Source organism: Cyprinus carpio, unplaced genomic scaffold (assembly GCF_018340385.1).
Source record: "Cyprinus carpio isolate SPL01 unplaced genomic scaffold, ASM1834038v1 S000006648, whole genome shotgun sequence".
NCBI lineage: Eukaryota > Metazoa > Chordata > Actinopteri > Cypriniformes > Cyprinidae > Cyprinus > Cyprinus carpio.
Window position 1 is genome coordinate 64,317 of NW_024879274.1, and position 23,221 is coordinate 87,537.

The 23,221-nt window shown below is 36.0% G+C and overlaps 1 protein-coding gene and 1 long non-coding RNA gene across 2 annotated transcripts; both read right to left on the reverse strand.

Annotated features, from left to right (window-relative positions):
- Positions 1–843: 843 nt before the first annotated feature.
- Positions 844–6,769, reverse strand: LOC122144353. The gene is made up of 3 exons (XR_006159668.1): positions 6,534–6,769; positions 2,006–2,090; positions 844–886 (listed from the first exon to the last, which is right to left on the reverse strand). It is a non-coding gene; the product is annotated as an uncharacterized LOC122144353 (long non-coding RNA).
- Positions 6,770–15,020: 8,251 nt separating this feature from the next.
- On the reverse strand, positions 15,021–22,804 carry LOC122144356 (N-chimaerin-like). Its single transcript, XM_042755215.1, has 3 exons — positions 22,730–22,804; positions 21,984–22,096; positions 15,021–15,976 (listed from the first exon to the last, which is right to left on the reverse strand). Exons 1-3 carry the CDS (start codon positions 22,802–22,804, stop codon positions 15,805–15,807), a joined length of 360 nt encoding a protein of 119 aa, XP_042611149.1. The 3' UTR covers positions 15,021–15,804.
- Positions 22,805–23,221: the final 417 nt, after the last annotated feature.

The following is a 23,221-nucleotide window of genomic DNA, read 5'->3' on the forward strand; positions in this document are numbered from 1 at the left end:
TGCATCTGTTCTTATTTACAATAAACAAAGATAAAATAAAAAACAGCTATATTATTATTATTATTATTATTAGACTAATATAGTAATTATTTAGAACTGGAGGAAAAGTTGTAATGGTGCTAGGTGATTTTGCTTTGGCACTTTCAGAAAACTTTAACTCGATTTTTCTCAAAATCTACTCATCAAACCCATCCAAATTAAAAACAAAAAAAAAAAGTGACAAGTGACATACAGCCAAGTATGGTGACCCATACTCAGAATTCGTGCTCTGCATTTAACCCATCCAAAGTGCACACACACAGCAGTGACCACACACACACCGTGAACACACACACCCGGAGCAGTGGGCAGCCATTCATGCTGCGGCACCTGAGGAGCAGTTGGGGGGGTTCGGTGCCTTGCTGAAGGGCACCTCAGTCGTGGTATTGAGGGTGGAGAGAGCGCTGTACATTCACTCCCCCCACCTACAATTCCTGCAACCCTTTGGATTGCAAGTCCAACACTCTAACCATTAGGCCACGACTTCCCTAGGGTTAAGCTCAGTCATTTTTGTGTCCAATTTCAACAAGTCATACAACCATTGTGAAGGTCTTTTAATGGTGAATGTAAAATAAAAAATAACTCACTTTTGAAAATGTCACAATTGTCTTTGGCTCTACACTCTTTAAAAAATAAAGGATGTATGCAGACACACACACATACATAAAATATGTTACAAAATATATTGGCAGAAAACAAGATGAACTTACTGTCCAGCACTGGGGCACTCCGATCATTGGTGACCGGCTTTCTTCAGTCGAGCTCCTTTGCTGATATCTGAAAGTAAAGCGTTCTTCCCTTGCTTCCTTCTCACCTCTGCTCAGGTTTGGCTTCTCTCTGTGTTTGCCTAGTGACAGTCATTGTACATTAGACAGGCTCCATAAAGAACTCATATTGCCATCAACTCAAAATAGCTGTTGAGCCTTGAATACCAAACACTTTGAACAGAATCATGGTGTACGCTACATAATTACACATGCTACATGTATGCATTTGTGACCACGTGATTTAAATACAGTGTGTGCATAATTATTATGCAAGCTAATATTCTGGTCATATTCTGGTGTGAAATAACAATAGGACTACTATACTATACTATACTATACTATACTATACTATACTATACTATACTATACTATACTATACTACACTACACTACACTACACTACACTACACTACACTACACTACACGATACTATACTATACTATACTATACTATACTATACTATACTATACTATACTATAGTAGTCCCAACTGCATTTTGCATTTTGCTGTGCAGTGGTCATGATTTATTTCTGCAGTTTCTGTATTGCATTAGTTTTAAATACTTCTCATTGACATTTAATATCTGACTTAAAATCTCTCCTTTTTTTTAGATTTATGCCATTTATAATAATTATTAACACCTACTGTAAGTATAAGGCATTTTTCACTTCCAGGTCTTGTTAACAATTATATATAAATAATATATAAATTATTAAATACAAAATTAATAGTAGTTATTAAGTGGCTTGGAATTGGTTAAATGTGCCTATAGTATGACCAGAATTTTAGCTTGCATAATAATTATGCATTCACTGTAAAAGTAAAAAAGTTAAGTTGGTATTTGATTTTGGTTACTTGTTTTCTTGGCATAAAAAGTGTACTTAGCTATTTTCAAAGTTATTAGTTATTTTGACAACATCAATAAAGACTCAAAGAGAGTAATTTAGGTGGCAAAATACAGTATCTTTAACAGTAGCCTTGTCAAATGAATTGATATAAAAACCTTTCATTTTCAGGCACAAATGGGACTGTTTCCTGTAAACAAATGAACATCCTGTAGATTCACCAGAACATTTGTTTTATGTAAGATACTGTTCTAGCTCAAACAAATGAACTAGTATCATAATCAGTATCAAAATAACTGTATTAGGTTCGGTATAAATATTTTGATACATTAAGATGTGAACAATGCTGTCATACCTGTGAAAAGGTTGGAGGAGGGCCAGGAGGGGGCGGTGGTGGTGGGCCAGACATATTTCCTCTTCTTTCTTTCTAACCTAAAAGACTGAGAGCACACAGATAAGGAATACATTAGTAACAACCAATCAACAAAGATACAGTGGAGGAAGAGTCACATTAGCACATCTTCTGAAGACACATACCTCATCTTCAATAAGTTTTTGTTCCAATTTCCAAAGAAACAGACATGATATCACATTGATACGCACATATTTACACACATACTTCAAACGTACCCTTCTGTTGTTTAATACAACCATATGAAAGTAACAAAACAGCAGGTGTTCACTATCTTAGGGTGACACAAGTAAAGTTATATAAAGACGATTTAAAAAAGTTTATTATTTGCTACAAAAATGAATATTGCGCAGCATGATCAGTTTTATCCCAGAATGTATTTTTAGGAAAGATAAAATAAAACTTGAAGTTGATGTGGCAGAAAGACTTTCATAATAAGGGCTATTCATAAGTGAACAGGCTACAGCTGTGACCTGATTACTCATGTGCATCACTGTGGATATTTTACATAGGCAGTAAAATCATGGCATGCAGTGCTGCTCGTGTCTCTTAAATTTAAAGTGGATTTAAACAGATACCGGCACAGTTCCACTCATTTCCTTTTAACAGCAGAACTGCTACTGAAACACACAAGAACCACACAACTAACCAAAATCACCGCTGGTATTTAACACTCCCTACCAACCTTAACATCCACCCAGAACAGCTTGTCAATCAACACTCAGGTAACTAGTCAGTGCACTTTAAAAGGGTCATGAACTGATAAAGCAAAATTTTCCCTGATCTTTTAATATAAAATAGATCATTGTGCTATAAAAAAACATCCTGTAATTTCAGAACTCAAACCTTTCTCGTTAGACTAAAAACAGCTTATACTGAAAGCAGTCTGCCAAAACGACAGCTTGTGGAATGCACCAAAACGTGACCTATTCCACACTTAAATTCTGTAAGACAGTTGCTAAATAGTTAAAAGGTCGTATCTGCTTCTCAAGTGATCGCACTGAAGCCAATGACTTCCTGACACTAGCAGAAATAAACAAGGCTGTGCTGCACAGAGAGCAGCTCAGCATTAAACACGCTTCACATCTCTCTCTTCAGCTAGAAGGATGGACCAAACACAGACATACTGCTTAATTTGCACTATAACTGCAGCTTATACAATGACCTTCAGATGGTCCATGTACAATCCATTAAATGGTCAGTGAAACCCCCTGTGAAGTCAAAGTGGCCTACGTGCAGAATTGCAATACTTGTTATTCTAACTGGTGCACATATATAGAAAGTTCATTTTTGAGAACAAAATGCTCACTTTGCAGTAACTTCAGGTTGATGCTCTTTACAGTTTTACTTTTACATTTACATGTAGTCATTTTGCAGATGCTTTTATCCAAAGAGATTTATAATTGGGGAATACATAAAGCAATTCTTTTTAAAGAGGCAAACAGACACAGAAAGTGCTCGTAATACCAAGTTTCAGGCATTGTTCCAAACAAGTACAAGCCAGAAAAGGAAGGAATAAATAAAAAGAAAGGCAAATTTTTTTTTTTTTTTTTTTTTTTTTTAAGATGAAATCAAATAGTGTTGAAAGAGATTAGCTTTGAGCTGTCGCTTGAACATTGTCATTGATTCAGCATTCTGGATAGGGGTGGGAAGGTCGTACAACCAGCTAGGAACAGTGAATGAAAATGTTCTGGAAAGTGATTTTGTGACTCTCTGTAATGGTACCACAAGCTGTCGCTCACTAGCGGATCTCAGACTTCTGGAGGGGATGTAGATTTGTAGTAGTGAGTGGAAGAAGGCGGTTGCTGAGTCTGTGGCTGTTCTGTATGCAAGCATCAATATCTTGAACTTGATGCGAGTAGCAACCTGCAGCCAGTGAAAGGAGATTAAGAGAGGTGTAACATGGGCTCTTTTGGGCTTGTTGAAGACCAGTCATGCTGATGCATTCTGAATCATTTGTAAAGGTTTGACTGTGCTTGATGGAAGTCTAGCCAGAGAGCATTGCAGTAGTCCAGCCTAGAAACGACAAGGGCCTGGACAAGAAGTTGTGCAGCATGCTCCGTTAGAAAGGGCCTGATCTTTCTGATGTTGTTATGCAATGCAAACCTGAACAATCGAGCAGTTTTTGCAATGTGGTCTTTGAAAGTTAGCTGGTCATCAAAGATTACACCAAGATTTCTGACCGAAGTTGAAGGGGTAATTGTAGAAAAACCTAGCTGGATGGTGAAATCATACTGTAGAGATGGAGTGGCAGGAAAGACAAGAAGCTCAGTCTTTGCCAGTTTGAGCTGTAAGTGATATTCTTTTATCCATACCGAGATGTCCGCCAGGCAGTCTGAGATCCGTGCAGCTACCGTTGGTTGAAATGAGAAGAGGAGAGGTCCAAGAACTGATCCCTGAGGAACCCCAGTGACAAGCTGATGTGCTTTGGATACCTCCCCAACCCAGGCCACCCTGAAAGACCTACCAGTGAGATGTGTTGATGTGTGTAAATGCTGGTAAGAGTGTAGGAGAGATTGCTTGGAGAAGGTGTGAGGGGATTGAGTCTAGAGAACATGTTGTAGAATGGCTGGAGAGGAGAAGTTTTGATACTTCTGCCTCAGAGAGGGGACAGAAGGAGAAGATGGGCATGGATGTGGTTGGTTGGAGGTCTTGTGTGTGTGGAGCTCAGAATTGACTACTGATTGTTCTGGTTTTGTCTGTGAAGAATGTGGTGAAATCATCAGCTGTTATAGATGTGGTGGGTGGTGGAGGGGGACAGAGGAGAGAATTGAATGTCTTAAAGAGATTACGTGTGTCTGGAGCGCTGTTGATCTTGTTGTGGAAATATGAAGATTTGGCAGTATGGACTTCAGCAGAGAAAGATAAAAGCAAGACTGATACATACTCAGGTCTGAGGATCTTTTGATTTGCGCTATTTCCTCTGCTGCCCTGAGTTTGGTCCGATGCTCACGAAGAACATCGGATAACCAGGGGTTAGAAGGAGCAGCAAGTGCTGGCCTGGAGGAGAGAGGACAAATATCATCCAGACAAGAAGAGTGTCAATTGCTGCGTTCACATCCAGAGATGAGAAATGGATAGAAAGATGGTGAAAGGGAGCATAGGTTTCGTTTAAAAGTAACTGGTAGATGGGTTGGAGGCACACAGGTAGAAAGATGTAGGGTAAATGTAACGAAGAAATGGTCAGAGGTATGTAGGGGTTTGACCAAAATGTTGTCTGCAATACAATTGCGTGTGTAAATTAAGTCAAGTTGGTTGTCTGATTTGTGAGTGCTTGTAGTGGTAAGGTGTTTGAGATCAAATGAAGCTAGGGGTGCAGTGAATGGAAATCTGCAGCATAAGGCTTGTCCAGATGAATGTTGAAGTCACCAAAGAGTAAAAGTGTCTGAACAGCAGCTCACTACAGGACAGATGGAGGCGCCAGTGTGCTCACTTGCTCTTAAAATACTCCATTATGGTCATTCAGATAAGAGTAACACATTTTTCAAATCTGTAAAGAGTCTATGTTTATTTGTGTGCACTCACAAAAACAACAAAACATTGCGCTTTTGTAAAATAATGAAAGCAAACAGGATGCGCTTTCGGCCGTCTCGATTTCTGTGAACTTGAGCGCGAAACTCAGATACACTGTATAGCTATGCATGCCTTACAGACTTTAAAAAATATATCTATAGAGAGCAAAATGTCTACTTTCAAACGAACAAATTCAAACAGAAAACAAATATTCTCTGATTATGTAATCCGTATGAAACATGCATACAGGCACATCACTACTGCGGAGATGACAAGTCAGTATCGACAACTTCAACTCTTATGCTGAAAACTGCTTAGAATATTCATTTTTTTATAACTTAATCAGTCAAATGTTGTGTCAAAAAAAAAAACATTTCTGCAATAAATAAATACATGCTTTAATATATATATATATATAGATAGATATACAGTATATGTGTGTGTGTGTGTATGTGTGTGTGTGTGTGTGTGTGTGTGTGTGTGTGTGTGTGCTTGATATTCGACATTGCTCTGTAAAGACAAGTGTGCTAGAATATAATTACATTTTTGCTTAATTTATAGAGACACTATTTTATTTTTATTTTACATATTTGCATTCACATTCATGTGTATCCTGTTCTCCATTTTTGCGAGCTCAAAAAATAACAGTTATTACACATATTACATCCAAAGATTCACAGAATTTGCATTGAAGAAGCATTTTATATGATCTGAAATGCAATCTAGCAGCAAGTAAACAGTTATTTTAGTTTTTTTCACAAGCTGTGTGGAAACCGTGAGAGTGAGCTACATTTCCTCTGTTGAGTTCCTCTGTGGTTGAGCACTGTTAGAAAAGCAGCAGCTTATAAAGAAACACAAATTTTCATCCAGCAAGGGATGCTCTCTAGCCTGGACACTGCATCGCTCTCTCCCTCACAAGCTCCACTCCTTCATTTATTACACTTAAAGAAAGACTCACCTATGTCAGAGCATTTGGAACCACCAGATCCAAGGTTTTGGAGAAAGCTGCGCTGCACTTCCTCTCTGTGACTCCCCAGACCAATCAGAGTCTGCAGCGGTGCTGCGAAGAGCTGTTCATGCAACAGAACAACAGCAAATGATGATCGCAGCATGCAAACGATTGTGACCACATGTGTTTCCTCACACAGTGTCTGTGAAAGAGTGAGATTAGGCAGGCCAAGGCTCTTATGAACTCCAAATACTGAGAACATTAACAGAAACAGGAACTAAATGACTAATTTGGAGAAAATAGAGCTGCCGCTGGTCTCGCCTGCTGCTCACGCTGAGCTTGTTCTTCAAATCGGTCCTCTGTGAACTTTTTAGTGCACATATATTCTGAATCTGTGGAATTAGTACTGCTGGATTCATCATTGATTCATTGTGGTCCACTAAATGTGTGAATTAATCTAGTAAACAAAGCAAGCTTGTTTCTGTGAAAGGAAATCAGAGATAGGTTCATGACTGAAAAAGAGAAATGTTGTGCAAATAAGACACAGCAAATACAAACATTTGGACACTTAAAATACCTGAATATCATTGAATTACTAAATATCAAAACGAGCGTCTGTATCTGTGCTCAAACTCAGAACTAACTTCACCTTTCTTAGTCATTTTTGCTCAGTGACTTTTAATCAGCAGGTGTCAAGTCTGCTTGCCAAGCATGCTATAATATTTGTATCATGCTATTTCAGTTAAAGCATAGTTCACGCAGTAAAACCACTGGTGTAAAGAATCACACCGCTATTATAAAGTTTGGGTCTGTAAGATTTTTTAATGTTTTTGTCAAAGGTTAAAAAACGGCAATATTGTGAAATATTATTACAATTTATAATATCTCTATTCAATTGATAATTTAAACTGTAATTAATTTCTGTGATGCAAAGCTGGATTTCCCAAATCATTAATCCAGTCTTCAGTGTCACATGATCCACAATACCAAATTTAGTATCTTTGATCATTTTTTAAGTATGGTTTAAGTGTCTAAGTGCTTGTGGGTTCATGTCATGACACATTATATAATATTACAGTAATGTAATTTAAGCCCTAAACATTTATGCTGCGGTTAACCATTATACAAATACGATGTACCTGTTTGTGATCCAAAGGTGCTTCTTTAACCCTATAAAGCCTGCTGTATTACTAAAAATGAGCGTGCTTAAAAAATTCTTCACAGCGATGCCACAGAAGAACCATTTTTGGTTCCACAAAGAACCATTCAGTCAAAGGTTCTTTAAAGAAGCATCTCTTTCTTACCTCTTTATAATCTGAAGAACCTTCTTTCAAAAGCTTTTGTGAAACAGAAAGGTTCTTCAGATGTTAAAGGTTCTATATGGAACCATTTAGACAAAAAAAAGTTTCCTCTATGGCATCGTGAAGCACCTTTATTTTTAAGAGTGTATATGATCAAAATTTTGCTGAAAAACTTTAAAAAAAAAAATATAATATATATATATATATATACTTTGTGAATTTGGAGAAAGCACTAGTTGGCTAATAAACCTCACTTAATAGCCTCACAGAGTTTAACTGACCAAACAGAAATAAAAAAAATTAAAAACATCCAAAACTCATTTATTAAAAAATAAATAAATAAATAAAAATCATGTTAAATGTAAGTACCAAATATCATATTTGCATGCTTTTGAGGGGTGTTTATTTGTTCCTTTCTCAATCATCATTATATTGCATTTCATTATATGTATTGCCCCCCACAATAAAAACTACAGTGCTTTGATCATAAAATAAGCATTAAAATATCATCTTACTAAGACATATTATTGGGAGATATTAGGTGACAAATGATAATTATATGCATTTTATGTAAGTAGTCTGTAATAGCCTACCATTATAAAGACCTCACTGGTTTACAAGCCATAAGGATTTCATCATACTTTTGGCCATATAAATATCGCCAACTCCACTAGTTGCATATCTTTTGCTCATCAGTTTGGGCCTCTGAATGAAACTGAGGTGTTTTTTCCACCTAGAATATAACCACCGTATTCTCCTATCAAACCATATGACAAAGTTAGGCTACTGGAATGTCTAAAGTTGGCTATCAAATTAAAGTGTTACCTCACAATCCTCTGGAGAAATCTGAGGCACAATATTGCTCATATTGCTCATCCTTTCCCTTTAACTGCTACGCCACAACTCCCCGCTGTTCAGTGTGTGGACTGCAGGTGGCAGCAGTGAGCGAGGTATTGCCACTGGCTTGACTTGAGCTGTTCTGCTGACATCAAAACATGCATCTAAAAAATGGTTTAAATTTAACTGCGTGCAGCATGCAAATCTTCACTGCATGTAACACTGTGTCCTACAGTGCAGTGCATTCAGTTTTCCCAAGTGTGATGACTGAACAGGAAGTAACATCAAGCATAACGAAAGATGTTTTCTTGACTCATTATTTAGAAAAAGGAGAAATACTACACAAAATTTTATTGAAAAAGCTAAATCACTTAGTAAAAGCAAAAGCAGTAGCATAGCAGTATGTGTATAGGCAAGTACTGAATTCTGAACCCTGCATTCTGGATAAGAATAGAATAAGGAAGTGTATGTATATGAGAAGAGAATGGAGACAGAATGAGGAGGATGTAAACTCACAGAGACAGTCTTCCAGGAGCCTGGCTCAACACCAGCCTCACAATCCTTTACACATCTTTTAGGATATTTTGACAACTGGGATAAAACTTTGCTTAGTGACATGACATGACCAGAAATGTAAGATTTTAGGCTCTTTATTCTGATGGTCAGTTGTGTCACTGGTCAAATGTGCCATTCTGTGGCTAAATATGTTTTTCTAAAAGTGCACAAAACTGTGAAAGATCAACAAACTTCCTATAAAGAAGTACCAGTCTCATATGTCTCATATATGCACTCCTCCGTCCAAAAAATATTTGGAAACTTTGAAATGTAGGCCAAATGCAAGCAAATTTTTTAATTCAAATCAATATTTTGTGTTAATTTATGGTACCACTTTATTTTAAGGTGTCCTTGTTACATGTTACATATACTTACTATTACAATAACAATTAATTATGTATAATTACATGGAAGTAAACCTAAGACAAAACCTAACCCTGACCCTAATCATATAGCCTAGTATGTAGGCAATTAATATTACTTAGTACACACAGTAACAAGGACACCTTAAAATAAAGTGCAACCCAATTTATTTATTAGCCAGCAAATGGTGTTTAATTAGGGCCAATTACATAGCATTTGTTTTGGCCTATAAATACTAGAAAACAAGAAATTATGCTCAGATGAGAGCACAGTTTAAGGAACGCGACCTCTGGTGGTAGGGAGGTGCTATTATGGGCACAGAGTATCACCATAATAAACCATATCGGCTGAATTAGAAAGATTTGTTTTATGTGTAGAAAAGTCACAGAGCATAACTTACTTTCACACATTTGCAGCATCAGATTTACACACAAGCCTTTCTAATGTGGCATGATATAAATGAAAGCATGTCAAAATAATAACATAGATTATTATTTTGTTTGTACATACTGTAATGACTATGCTGTGTATTTCACCCAAGCAGAACACCAGCAAATGAATTTATTTCACAGATACTGCAGTAATTTGGAACCATCATTTGGCAAAAATGTCTTACATTTCATCTTTCCTTCACACGAGAAAAAGGAGGTAGAAAGGTTAACTTGTCCTCTCTTTTACTTGTTCTTTGTCATTCCTCTAGTGGCTGATCTGAGAGCTGTGGATGCAGTCTGTGCCTTTTTTTTTTTTTTGCCAACTGCTTTGGCGCACCTGCCAGCTGCCAGCAGTCACTACAGATGAAACCATCAGACACAGTGGCCATACCTCGATAATGTGCTCTCATTTATACTCGTCTTCTGTGTGTTTTAGGGAAATTCAATATTCATATATTATACAACAGTTCATATTATAAAACTGTATTGGGTCGAATATTGAATCCCTGCCCAATACTTATTTCTTGCTACCTGATTGGTCCCTGTTCCTAAAGCCTACCACAGAGTATGAACATCAGTCCTCACCTTTTGAATTTTTTTTTTTCAGTGACTTTCTGCAGGTTACATCAATGCACCAGAAGGTGGCGATAATCGACTGTCTTTGTGTGTAAGTCACTGAATCACTCACTCAACTGATTCATTCAAAACTGTTGATCTATTTATGAATGAAACTAGTGATTATGGCTGTGAATAAAATTGCATGCTCCCTAAATAGGAACTTATTTTGCAAAAGTAATTAGTTCACAACCATTAAACATATGAAGCGTGAACATGTGCATTATTAATGTTATTGTTTGTTATGTGACCTACCAGTGTCAGTTGTGTTGCTTCACTGACATTCACAAATCCTCTCCTGTGGCAACATGAAATACTGACATGTCTATCGGATGTACACTTCAGAATCTCAACAGGAGCAGCAAATCATCTGTGTACTGTATAGTTTTACGAAATCGGATGATTTCATATGCTATTTTTGGTCTACTATGTAGTAGGGGAGTGCTCGACTTCGTCTTAATGAGTGAGTAACTGAATCATTCACTCAACCAATTCGTTTAAAAACACTGATCCAGTTAGGAATGAAACAAATCACTATCTTTTTGAGTGAGTCACTGAATTATTCACTCAACCAATTTGTTCAATGAAAAATCTTTGTGAGTCGTTGAATGATTTACTGGACTGATTTGTTCACCTGACTCATTTCATCACTTCTGTGTTTTACAGAGATCTGCAATGGTTCGTTCTGCTGTGGCATTGTTTGGAACTATTTTATTTAATTGAGACAATACAGATTAACTGGCAGTATCATATCTAAAATATTAACTCAATATTACTCTTGTTATCAATGAACTGTCCCATGAATGCAATATCAAACTCAAAATTATACTGTATCGGACCTACATAGGTTTGAGATATTTGGAACAACATCACTCTTATTCATGATGTGATATTATTGAAGTGATGCATTAGACAAACCATAGTTGTGATGTTACATGTTCCAATAAAGTTATGGTGTAAATAAATCTGCTGTAAATGCAAATCTCTTTATTTTTATATATTACATATTTATAAAAATATATATATATTAGATGATGGTGTGTTGTCTCAACACCAATCTGATCTTCATAAACCAACTTGGATTAGAGTAAAAATGTATACTGGTCTGTTTTTTCAGCACGGTTACCATAAAAAATACTGTGGCATATGAATATGATAATCATATATACACCACTACAGCCCTTTTTGTAAGGGTTTTGTCTTTGCCATTGAAAAGGGCTCTTGTGTGTGAATATATTTATTTGAATGGGTGTGTTTGGCATATAAATGCATTGACACACACACACACAAACACAGGGCTGAAAATTGTGTGTCCTATTCCATTACCTCACAAAGGTGATTGACTGGATTAATTTAGATTTTCGTTTTCCAGATAGCAGCGTCTAACATCCATTTCACCGCCGCCCGCCTCCAACAGATTCAACACAACCTGCTCCCACCCGCTGCCCTCGCTCATACGCCTCCCAAAACCACAATATCACTGGCTGATGATCCCAGTAAATGCACAGCCCTCCACTACAGACTTACATCTATTGCTTTTTACCTGCCAAACCCCAAATCTCCAGAAGGAAAGAACCACCCCCACCCCTGCGCCGTCTGAAATCCTCCCCCATCCTGCTGAGCTGCTGATGGGGTGAGCGTTCCCCCATTTCTCCCCTTCACAGGACACACTCAACACCATGCTTCATTCATCTTACTTAGACCCGGACTGTCACATTTGGCAACCTCTGAATTAAGAGAGATCAGTACTCCACCCGCCCTTCTGCACCCCCACACGTGTCCCCTGCAAATACTGAAGCCATTCGACCTTGACCCAGAGAAGAAGCCCATTCAGAGGAGTCAAACGCAGAGCTTTCTGAAGCGCACCGGCAGAGCCCTGCGTCCCAGCAGGGGCAGACAGCCTGGCCTTTTCTTAATGTGCTTTTTACATTTGATTACCAGGCTTGTAAAAGCTGACTCTAAACATGGGGACCATGCTGAACATCTGTTATCCATGCTGGGAGCGTGAACTCACCCCCGTGTCCTCAGGTTGGATTAGAGCTTTCTCTCTGGGCACTGGAGTGTAATTGGATATTTTTCATTATTGTTTGTTCTTCTGTCAACAAAGACATGCGTTAGAAAGCCTGCCTGTCAACACCGAGCACTAGGAACATTATATATACACATGTTAAGGGCTAAAACCAAAGTACTCAACTGTGTACAGCAGGATACACGGGCTTAGATGCTAAATCTTATATAACAGTCTGCATTACATTACATGCAATGAGTAGTTCTCAGAAAGTTATACCTTTTATGACACATTTGTGTGTTCATGGCTTACTATTACTGATTTAAATACCCTCAAAATGATTTAAAATTAAAACTAATAACTACATTTAAAATGTACTACTATTAATACTATTATTAATTAGTAGTAATAATAATAATAAAATATAAAAGTTTAGCAATCTGTGCATTACAATGCACTTATGGGTAATTCTCAGAAATTTACTTTTTATGACACATTTGTGTCTCACTGGCTTACTATAAAAACCCTCAAAATGATATACAATTAATACGAAGAACTAAAATGTGACTTTCTTTGATATTAAAACACTGTGCTTTTACAGCCATGTAGTATTTTCTTTTTTCTGGATTTTTGGAGAATTCTAAAATTATATTTGAGGGAGTAACATTATAAAAGTCTTTTTTTATTATCACATTATTTTTCTATGGCAGAGAAAATCCATTTTTCATTATAGCACTTATATTGGCCTTGTCACGGTCAATATTTTATGGGGGAAAAGAAAAAAGATAGTTAATGGTGGCGCAATGGTATTTAATGGATAGGGCAATATTTTTATTGCCATAATGACCATTAACTTTCAACCCTGAGACATTTGAAACAGGATTGTAACAGGACTGGCAACAAACATTTTCTGAAATAATGCTGTTAAAATGTGTGCTTTAGAAGGCACAGAAACTAACTTCTTTCTTTTTCCATTTCCTTTCTTTTTCCAATGGTCCAACAGCCTATAGGATGGCTGATGTATGTTGAAGTGTCAAAGGTGTCAGAGCATTTGAGGTCACTCAAGCACCTCAGGTTATTTCAGTATTCATTTGCCTATTTGAGCGAGCACACCATGTGTGGAAAGTTGGAATTAACGTCAATCAGCGCGCAGAGAAAGGTCACTTATTTCATGGATCACACACAAACACAAATACATATTCCATCAAACTGTGATTTCTTCCGCAGCCGTGGCACATGTGGAGTGTAAATCAAGCACCTCCACAGCAGCCAGCCGGAAATCACCTTCTTATTCAGCAGACTGCCTCTTTACTAATGGAGATGGATTACTAATTTACACAATAATTCCACCCATACATTATACTGTTTCGGTCCATTTTATATGAAGTCAGTGGTGTGAATCAGATCTGTGAATATAATCTACTCAAACCACAGACAGAGAATAATGCAGTCATTCTGTTATAAAGCTTTACAGTATTGTGTCTGAATCTGACTGTAGAATATTTTAAAATACTCTCAGCTTCACAAAGGCCTCTGGTTTGTGATCAATACTAAAATGTCATTAAACCAATTTTTGTCAACTGATTCTGATATGATGATTTGCTGCTCAACAAACATTAAAAATGATCTTATCCATATTATCAATGATGAAAATAGAGCTTTTATTCAAAGCGACTTACAGATAAGGAAAATCAAAACCAACAAAAGAGCAATGTTAAATATCTATATCTATCGATACATAACGTGTATTTAGATTTTTTAAACCCTTAGTTGAACATCATAACAATGAGGGTATTATATTCAAATAAAGGTCACAGGGTAGTCATCAAAGCTCGTCAAGCTTCATGTATTTTTATGAGTGCAGCTCTGAAGGCTATTCATTGGTACCAGCGAGAAGAATGGGAGATAATTTAATGGGATTTCATGGAAAATGAAGGCTCTGCAGCTGACAGAAGGGTCACGAATGAAGGAGAGTCGCCCGACCTGAAACACACGCTGTCAACTAAAGCCCTTAGCTCAACACAACCTGCTCTGATATCATGTAATATAAAGCCTGATGGCATTTTTGTTACTGCAGGGCGAAGCCATGACGAGATTAGTATGTACTTCTAGCAATTAAAACAGTGAAGAGGGTCCGCCGCAGGACCGCTCACGTCATGTTCATCTGTAAATAAAGCAGCAGGACTGAGACAGACTCGCAGGGCTCAGGCCTCACGCCACATATCACACACAAACTCCTCTGCTCGGACTAAAAAACATACAATTACTCTCAAAATAAAAGAATAAATGGATTTTTTTATCACTCCATATTATGGAATCTTTTTCAAATATTAATTAACATAAAAATGAAAATTTTTTTAGAATTAACTGACCCAGAACACAGTACTAAAAGCACATTTTAATAAATTAATGTATTCATGCTTAAATCAAGTACAAAAACACAGAACCAAAAAACATCAAGCAGTCATGTGAGCGTAAGAGTGTTTTCTAAAGATCAAGGATCCTGAAATGTACATGGACTGTAAATATTCTCCCTGTCTACAGCAGAAGTCATTCTTTCGACATGTGAAGGCAGAACAGAGTCAGATCAACCTGACGGAAGGAATAAAAAACAACCAAAAACAGAAACAAATCACAGATTAAAACAAAAACAAAAAAACATGGCGACACTTTACCTGCTGAGCCATAGATAAACATTCATATACAAACATGAATAACAAACCTCTATGAACAAGTATGAATGATGAAGAGTTTATATATCATGTGAGGAGATTATTATGCCTGCACAATGCCACCATCTTTATTTATGGCTCTTCAGGTAAAGCGTCTCCATAACTGACAATATCAAATTCACAACGTTTTACAAAAACAAAAGAAAAAAGCCTGTTTGAAACAGAAACCCACTCTGCTGGACTCCACCGCTTTTGACGCGACAGAGCGATGCCATCCCATAATAATGCTGAGGTACGTCACTCCCCTCAGCTTCAGCGACCCCCGACAAAAATGGGGAGGAAGACATGCAAGAAACAGGAAGAGAACCCATCAGACAGGTAGAAGTGTTAGTAAGGACTGGTCCGAAAATGCAGTATAATACAAGAGTCCTTCATATGGAGTGCAGACGGAGTCAGAGCAGAAGTAAACAGTATGGGTGTACATCAACGACAGTGATGCTAGAAGAGGATGTCTTCATTCTTGATGAGTAACTCCACCACCTGCCTCTGGTAGCGGATGTCGTTCAGAGCCGTCATGGCGTCCAGATCAGGCGCCCGCATCAAAGTCGGGCCGAACACGATGCCCAGATTCTCAGCGTTCATCAGGTTATGCTTCTCGTTCTGAGTTACCCTGCGCACACACACACACACACACATTTCTTTAACTTTGAACTGTAAAAGTGCTACGCTAAAAACTTATTCATTGGTTAACACCAAGTTTGTGAATATTGTAAAAAAAAAAAAAAAATTATAATAAAAAATAAATATATAAAGTAATAGATCTTATGGGATATTTCATGTAATTATACACTACTGTTATATGTACAGATTTTGGAAGTAAAATGCAGTCATTTTGTAATTTACAGCGAAAAACCATAAACTGACATTCCCACACTACATTTAATGGTATTTCGTTTAAAGGGGTGGTTCACTGATTTTTTTTCTAGACTTGATTGTGTTTATGAGGTGCAGTCTAACGTGTAAATGCTTCGTTTTTAAAAAAACATTATTTTTCACATAATTTCCCGTTATTCCACACCGCTCTGTCCCTTCTCTGATAAACGCACTGATCTTTTCCTGTTTTTATGAAGCCAATCAACCACCCCTTTAAATATTATTTCTTGTTAGTTTTTATCATCAGTTATGTACAATAGGGTTTTATGTTACATCTTATTAACGTTTTTGCATTATTTAAGTGTTGTGTGTTTCCATGATGGTGTTTTGTATTTACACACATGACACTGTGCAGCTATTATATATTAGTATTTACCTCCTCAGCTTAGGTACTATGTATTATATATTAGTATTCACCTCCTCAGCTTAGGTACTATGTATTATATATTAGTATTCACCTCATCAGCTTAGGTACTATGTATTATATATTTGTATATATATATCCTCAGCTTAGGTACTATGTATTATATATTAGTATTTACCTCCTCAGCTTAAGTACTATGTATTATATATTAGTATTTACCTCCTCAGCTTAGGTAATATGTATTATATATTAGTATTCACCTCCTCAGCTTAGGTACTATGTATTATATATTAGTATTCACCTCCTCAGCTTAGGTACTATGTATTATATATTAGTATTTACATCCTCAGCTCCTCAGCTTAGGTACTATGTATTATATATTAGTATTCACCTCCTCAGCTTAGGTACTATGTATTATATATTAGTATATATATATCCTCAGCTTAGGTACTATGTATTATATATTAGTATTCACCTCCTCAGCTTAGGTACTATGTATTATATATTAGTATTCACCTCCTCAGCTTAGGTACTATGTATTATATATTAGTATATATATATCCTCAGCTTAGGTACTATGTATTATATATTAGTATATATATATCCTCAGCTTAGGTACTATGTATTATATATTAGTATTCACCTCCTCATCTTAGGTACTATGTATTATATATAGTATTCACCTCCTCAGCTTAGGTACTATGTATTATATATTAGTATATATATATCCTCAGCTTAGGTACTATGTATTATATATTAGTATTTACCTCCTCAGCTTACGTACTATGTATTATATATTAGTATTTACCTCCTCAGCTTAGGTACTATGTATTATATATTAGTATTTACCTCCTCAGCTTAGGTACTATGTATTATATATTAGTATTTACATCCTCAGCTTAGGTACTATGTATTATATATTAGTATTTACATCCTCAGCTTAGGTACTATGTATTATATATTAGTATTCACCTCCTCAGCTTAAGTACTATGTATTATATATTAGTATTTACCCCCTCAGCTTAGGTACTATGTATTATATATTAGTATTTACCTCCTCAGCTTAGGTACTATGTATTATATATTAGTATTCACCTCCTCAGCTTAGGTACTATGTATTATATATTAGTATTTACATCCTCAGCTTAGGGTACTATGTATTATATATTAGTATTCACCTCCTCAGTTTAGGTACTATGTATTATATATTAGTATTCACCCCCTCAGCTTAGGTACTATGTATTATATATTAGTATTCACCTCCTCAGCTTAGGTACTATGTATTATATATTAGTATTCACCTCCTCAGTTTAGGTACTATGTATTATATATTAGTATTCACCTCCTCAGCTTAGGGACTATGTATTATATATTAGTATTCACCCCCTCAGCTTAGGTACTATGTATTATATATTAGTATTCACCTCCTCAGCTTAGGTACTATGTATTATATATTAGTATTCACCTCCTCAGCTTAGGGGTATATGTATTATATATATAGTATATTATATTCTCAGCTTAGGTACTATGTATTATATATTAGTATTTACATCCTCAGCTCCTCAGCTTAGGTACTATGTATTATATATTAGTATTTACCCCCTCAGCTTAGGTACTATATATATATATTCATTCAGCTTATTACTATGTATTATATACTCAGCTTAGGTACTATTAGTACTATATTATTAGTATTCACCTCCTCAGCTTAGGTACTATGTATTATATATTAGTATTCACCTCCTCAGCTTAGGTACTATGTATTATATATTAGTATTTACCTCCTCAGCTTAAGTACTATGTATTATATATTAGTATTTACCTCCTCAGCTTAGGTACTATGTATTATATATTAGTAGTTATTCACCTCCTCAGCTTAGGTACTATGTATATATATTAGTATTCACCTCCTCAGCTTAGGTACTATTGTATTGAAATATTAGTATTTACCTCCTCGGCTTAGGTACTATGTATTATATCTTAGTATTCACCTCCTCAGTGACTTAGGTACTAGGTATTATATATTAGTATTTACCTCCTCAGCTTAGGTATATGTATTTATATATTAGTATTGTACCTCCTCAGCTTAGGTACTATGTATTATATATTAGTATTCACCTCCTCAGCTTAGGTACTATGTTTATATATTAGTATTTACATCCTCAGCTTAGGTACTATGTATTATATATTCGTATATATCCCTCCTCAGCTTAGGTACTATGTATTATATATTAGTATTTACCTTCCTCAGCTTAGGTACTATGTATTATATATTAGTATTTACCTCCTCAGCTTACGTACTATGTATTATATATTAGTATTCACCTCCTCAGCTTAGGTACTATGTATTATATATTAGTATTCACCTCCTCAGCTTAGGTAATATGTATTATATATTAGTATTCACCTCCTCAGCTTAGGTACTATGTATTATATATTAGTATTCACCTCCTCAGCTTAGGAAAAAAAAAAAAAAAAAAAAAAAAAAAAAATACTATGTATTATATATTAGTATTCACCTCCTCAGCTTAGGTACTATGTATTATATATTATATTCAGACGACTCCTCAGCTTAGGTATTAGGTACTATGTTATTATATATTAGTATTCACCTCCTCAGCTTAGGTACTATGTATTATACATTAGTATGTCACCTCCTCAGCTTAGGGCTACTATGTATTATATATTAGTATTCAGCTCCTCAGCTTAGGTACTATGTATTATATATTAGTATTCACCTCCTCAGCTTAGGTACTATGTGTATTATATATTAGTATTTCAGCTCCTCAGTTTAGGTACTATGTATTATATATTAGTATTCCACCTCCTCAGCTTAGGGACTATGTATTTATATATTAGTATTCACCTCCTCAGCTTAGGTACTATGTATTATATATTTAGTATTCACCTCCTCAGCTTAGGTACTATGGATATATATTAGTATTGCACCTCCTCAGCTTAGGTTACTATGTATTATATATTAGTATATGATATATCCTCAGCTTAGGTACTATGTATTATATTAGTTAGTATTTACATCCTCAGCTTAGGTACTATGTATTATATATTAGTATTTACCCCCTCAGCTTAGGTACTATGTATTATATATTAGTATTACCCGCTCAGTCCTCAGCTCTAGGTATATTATATTCGTATATTAGTATCACCTCCTACAGCTTAGTAGGTACTATGTAGGGTATATATTACTAGTATTCACCTCCTCAGCTTAGGTTACTATGTATTATATATTAGTATTCACCTCTCAGCTTAGGGACTATGTATTCATATATTAGTAGTCACCTCCTCAGCTTAGGTACTATGTATTATATATTAGTATTCACCTCCTCAGCTTAGGTACTATGTTATTATATATAGTATTCACCTCCTCAGCTTAGGTACTATGTATTATATATTAGTATTCACCTCCTCAGCTTAGGTACTATGTATTATATATTAGTATTCACTCCTCCAGCTTAGGTACTATGTTTTATATATTAGTATTCACCTCCTCAGTTTAGGTACTATGTAATTATATATTAGTATTCACCTCCTCAGCTTAGGTACTATGTATTATATATTAGACTCACCTCCTCAGCTTAGGTACTATGTATTATATATTAGTATTCACCTCCTCAGTTTAGGTACTATTGTATTATATATTAGTATTCAACCTCCTCAGCTTAGGGGACTATGTAGTATATATTAGTATTCACCCCCCTCAGCTTAGGTACTATGTATATATATTAGTATTCACCTCCTCAGCTTAGGTACTATGTATTCTATATAGTATTTACCTCCTCAGCTTAAGTACTATGTATTATATATTAGTATTTTTTTACCCCTCAGCTTAGGTACTATGTATTATATTAGTATTCACCTCCTCAGCTTAGGGACTATGTATTATATATTAGTATCACCTCCTCAGCTAGGTACTATGTATTATATATTAGTATTCACTCCTCAGCTTAGGGACTATGTATTATCATATAGTATTCACCTCCATCTTCTTAGGTACTGTATTATATATTAGTATTTACCTCCTCAGCATTAGGTACTAGTGGATTATATATTAGTATTCACCGTCCTCAGCTTAGGTATATGTATTATATATTAGTATTCACCTCCTCAGCTTAAGTACTAATGTATTATATATTAGTATTCACCTCCATCAGTTTAGGTACTATGTATTATATATTAGTATTCACCTCCTCAGCTTAGGTACTATGTATTATATATTAGTATTCACCTCCTCAGCTTAGGTACTATGTATTATATATTAGTATTCACCTCCTCAGTTGCTAGGTACTATGTATTTATATATTAGTATTGTGTAAACACCTCCTGTCCTCTCAGCTTGTGGAAAAAGCTTACTTGTTATGAAATGATTGTGAATTTAACATGTCTCTGATTTCCCACCTGTATTATTACTGTGGTTATCAATGTGTTATACAGATTTATACAACAGTTTGTTCTGGTTCTCAAACCTGATTGGTTGAGAATCATGAGATAGTGCCACCACCCTTTCACTGTTTGTATCACTCCCCTCCCTGTATTTCTCACAGCGCGTGTCAGGTGTTGTCATGGCGGATCACTACAATCCAAAAAAAACAAAAAATAACACTTTTTTCACGTAACATAATATAAATTTAATATTTTTTTAGGGCGAGAACATACTTGTTTAGACTTCAAATATACGGTTTGTTAATGAAGATAATGTCTATTTGAAAATTTGCGGAAGATGGCGACAAGTGACTGTTTTACGAGTCAGCGGTAAAGACTTTTATAATTAAAGAGACTGAAATGGAAGTTATTTTTACTTTTAATAACAGCTTGTAAGGAACAGTTAACAAATGCAGTGAGCAGTGCTGTCATTGGAAATCACCCTTAGATGAAAAGGACAGTAACGACAAAGATATGCGCTTCCTCAGCGGAAAAAATTCAAAATAATGTATTATTGTTGTATATGAAATTGAGCTGAAGAATGAATGCTGGTATCAGATGGCAAGTAATCACACTCGCTCAGTCTCAATCTCTCTCTCACAATATTTACATAATACAGTGAGCTTTTAATTAAGTAATACAATAAGCTTTTAATGAAGCAGCTCAACGTTCCTTCGTTACTGGTTCTAAAGTGACGTTTTCGAGTGATATTGCTCATATAAAACACATTTTGTTACTTCAAATGTAATATTAACCTTATATTAATGGAGTAAATATGCAGTTTTTACAATAAATTTTGTTCAGTCTCGCAAAATTATTTTACTGTTAAAGCAATTTATATATATCTCCAAGGAAAAAAGAAACTCATACAGACAACTGAATGCTGACAAATTTTCATTTGATGTTATTACAGAAGGTCTGATATCGATACATTTCTCACCTCTTTAAATGTGCCATGAGATATCGCAGTGTTTCACAGTGAGCCGGAGGCATCTGCTTCAGAGCTTCACTGCAGAGCTCACAGCCAAACCGCTCATACGGGTCTGTCAGCTGCTGACACAAACAAACAAACAAAGAAACAGAGAGGGAGATTCAAAATACATCAGGGCGTCTCTCTCTCTCGATCACAGATGCGTGCAGGCTGAAAGCAAGAGCTGTGTCGCGCGGATAATCAAACCACTGGGTCCTCGCATTTTGCTGTTTACTACATTGAGGTCTGTTGTATTCTTTAACCCCGTACCAATTTGGGACATGTTTTGAGTTTAAAACTCTGATGTGTTTATGTTCAAAGAACAGAAACATTAAATAAACATGAAAATTGGTATGTACAATGAATATGTTAAAAAAATAAAAAACAACCACAACAGAACATAACAAAAAAAAAAATCGGTTGATCTTGCGCGCAATTACTGGGGGGTCATTGGGGGGTCATCCAAGCCCAGTCTGTTTAAAGCCTCATAGTATTTGCTCTGTTGGTCTGCAGGCACTATAAATACACAATAATTCATGCGTTCTGTGTGCACAGGCATTAGCAAACATCTCTACTTTGATGAATTCTGCTTTTTTATTAAATTAAAAGGAAGTGAAAATATGGGCAAAGGCCACAATGTCTACTGAGAAGAAGCGTGGCGCGTTGTTGACTCCACTTGCGGCCGCCTCGATGAAGCGTTGTATATGCGATCATACGTGATGACGGGATCGGCAGCGGTCCAACATGAAGTAGAGTTTAAGAGCACCTGTGATGACGTTGTATGTCTTCATAGACGTTGACGGGAGATGTCTGCTTTGCTCTCACATCTGAACGACATTTACACACAGACACATTTCACCCTGGGCTCCTCTGCTGCTGGAAGCAATTTCGATGGATGACATGCGCACTCATTCACACAGACAGCGCTCTTGTTTGGCTTCCGGGGACATTGAGCATGAAGACATTAGCTAACTTTTATCTTATTCTGAGCTTGTGAGAATACTTCTGCACTGGGGATGCTGCATGGTGCAGGTGTTTTAGTGTTATTATGCTTCTGTATTCCAAGCTTCAGGATTACTTCAGTATTATATAAACACATTTGGAGTCATTAATATTTACTCTGAAAAAGTTTTTTATGTACACCAAGGCTGCATTTTTTTTGATATAGTAAATGTACTCATTATAGTAAAATTGTGACAGATTATTAC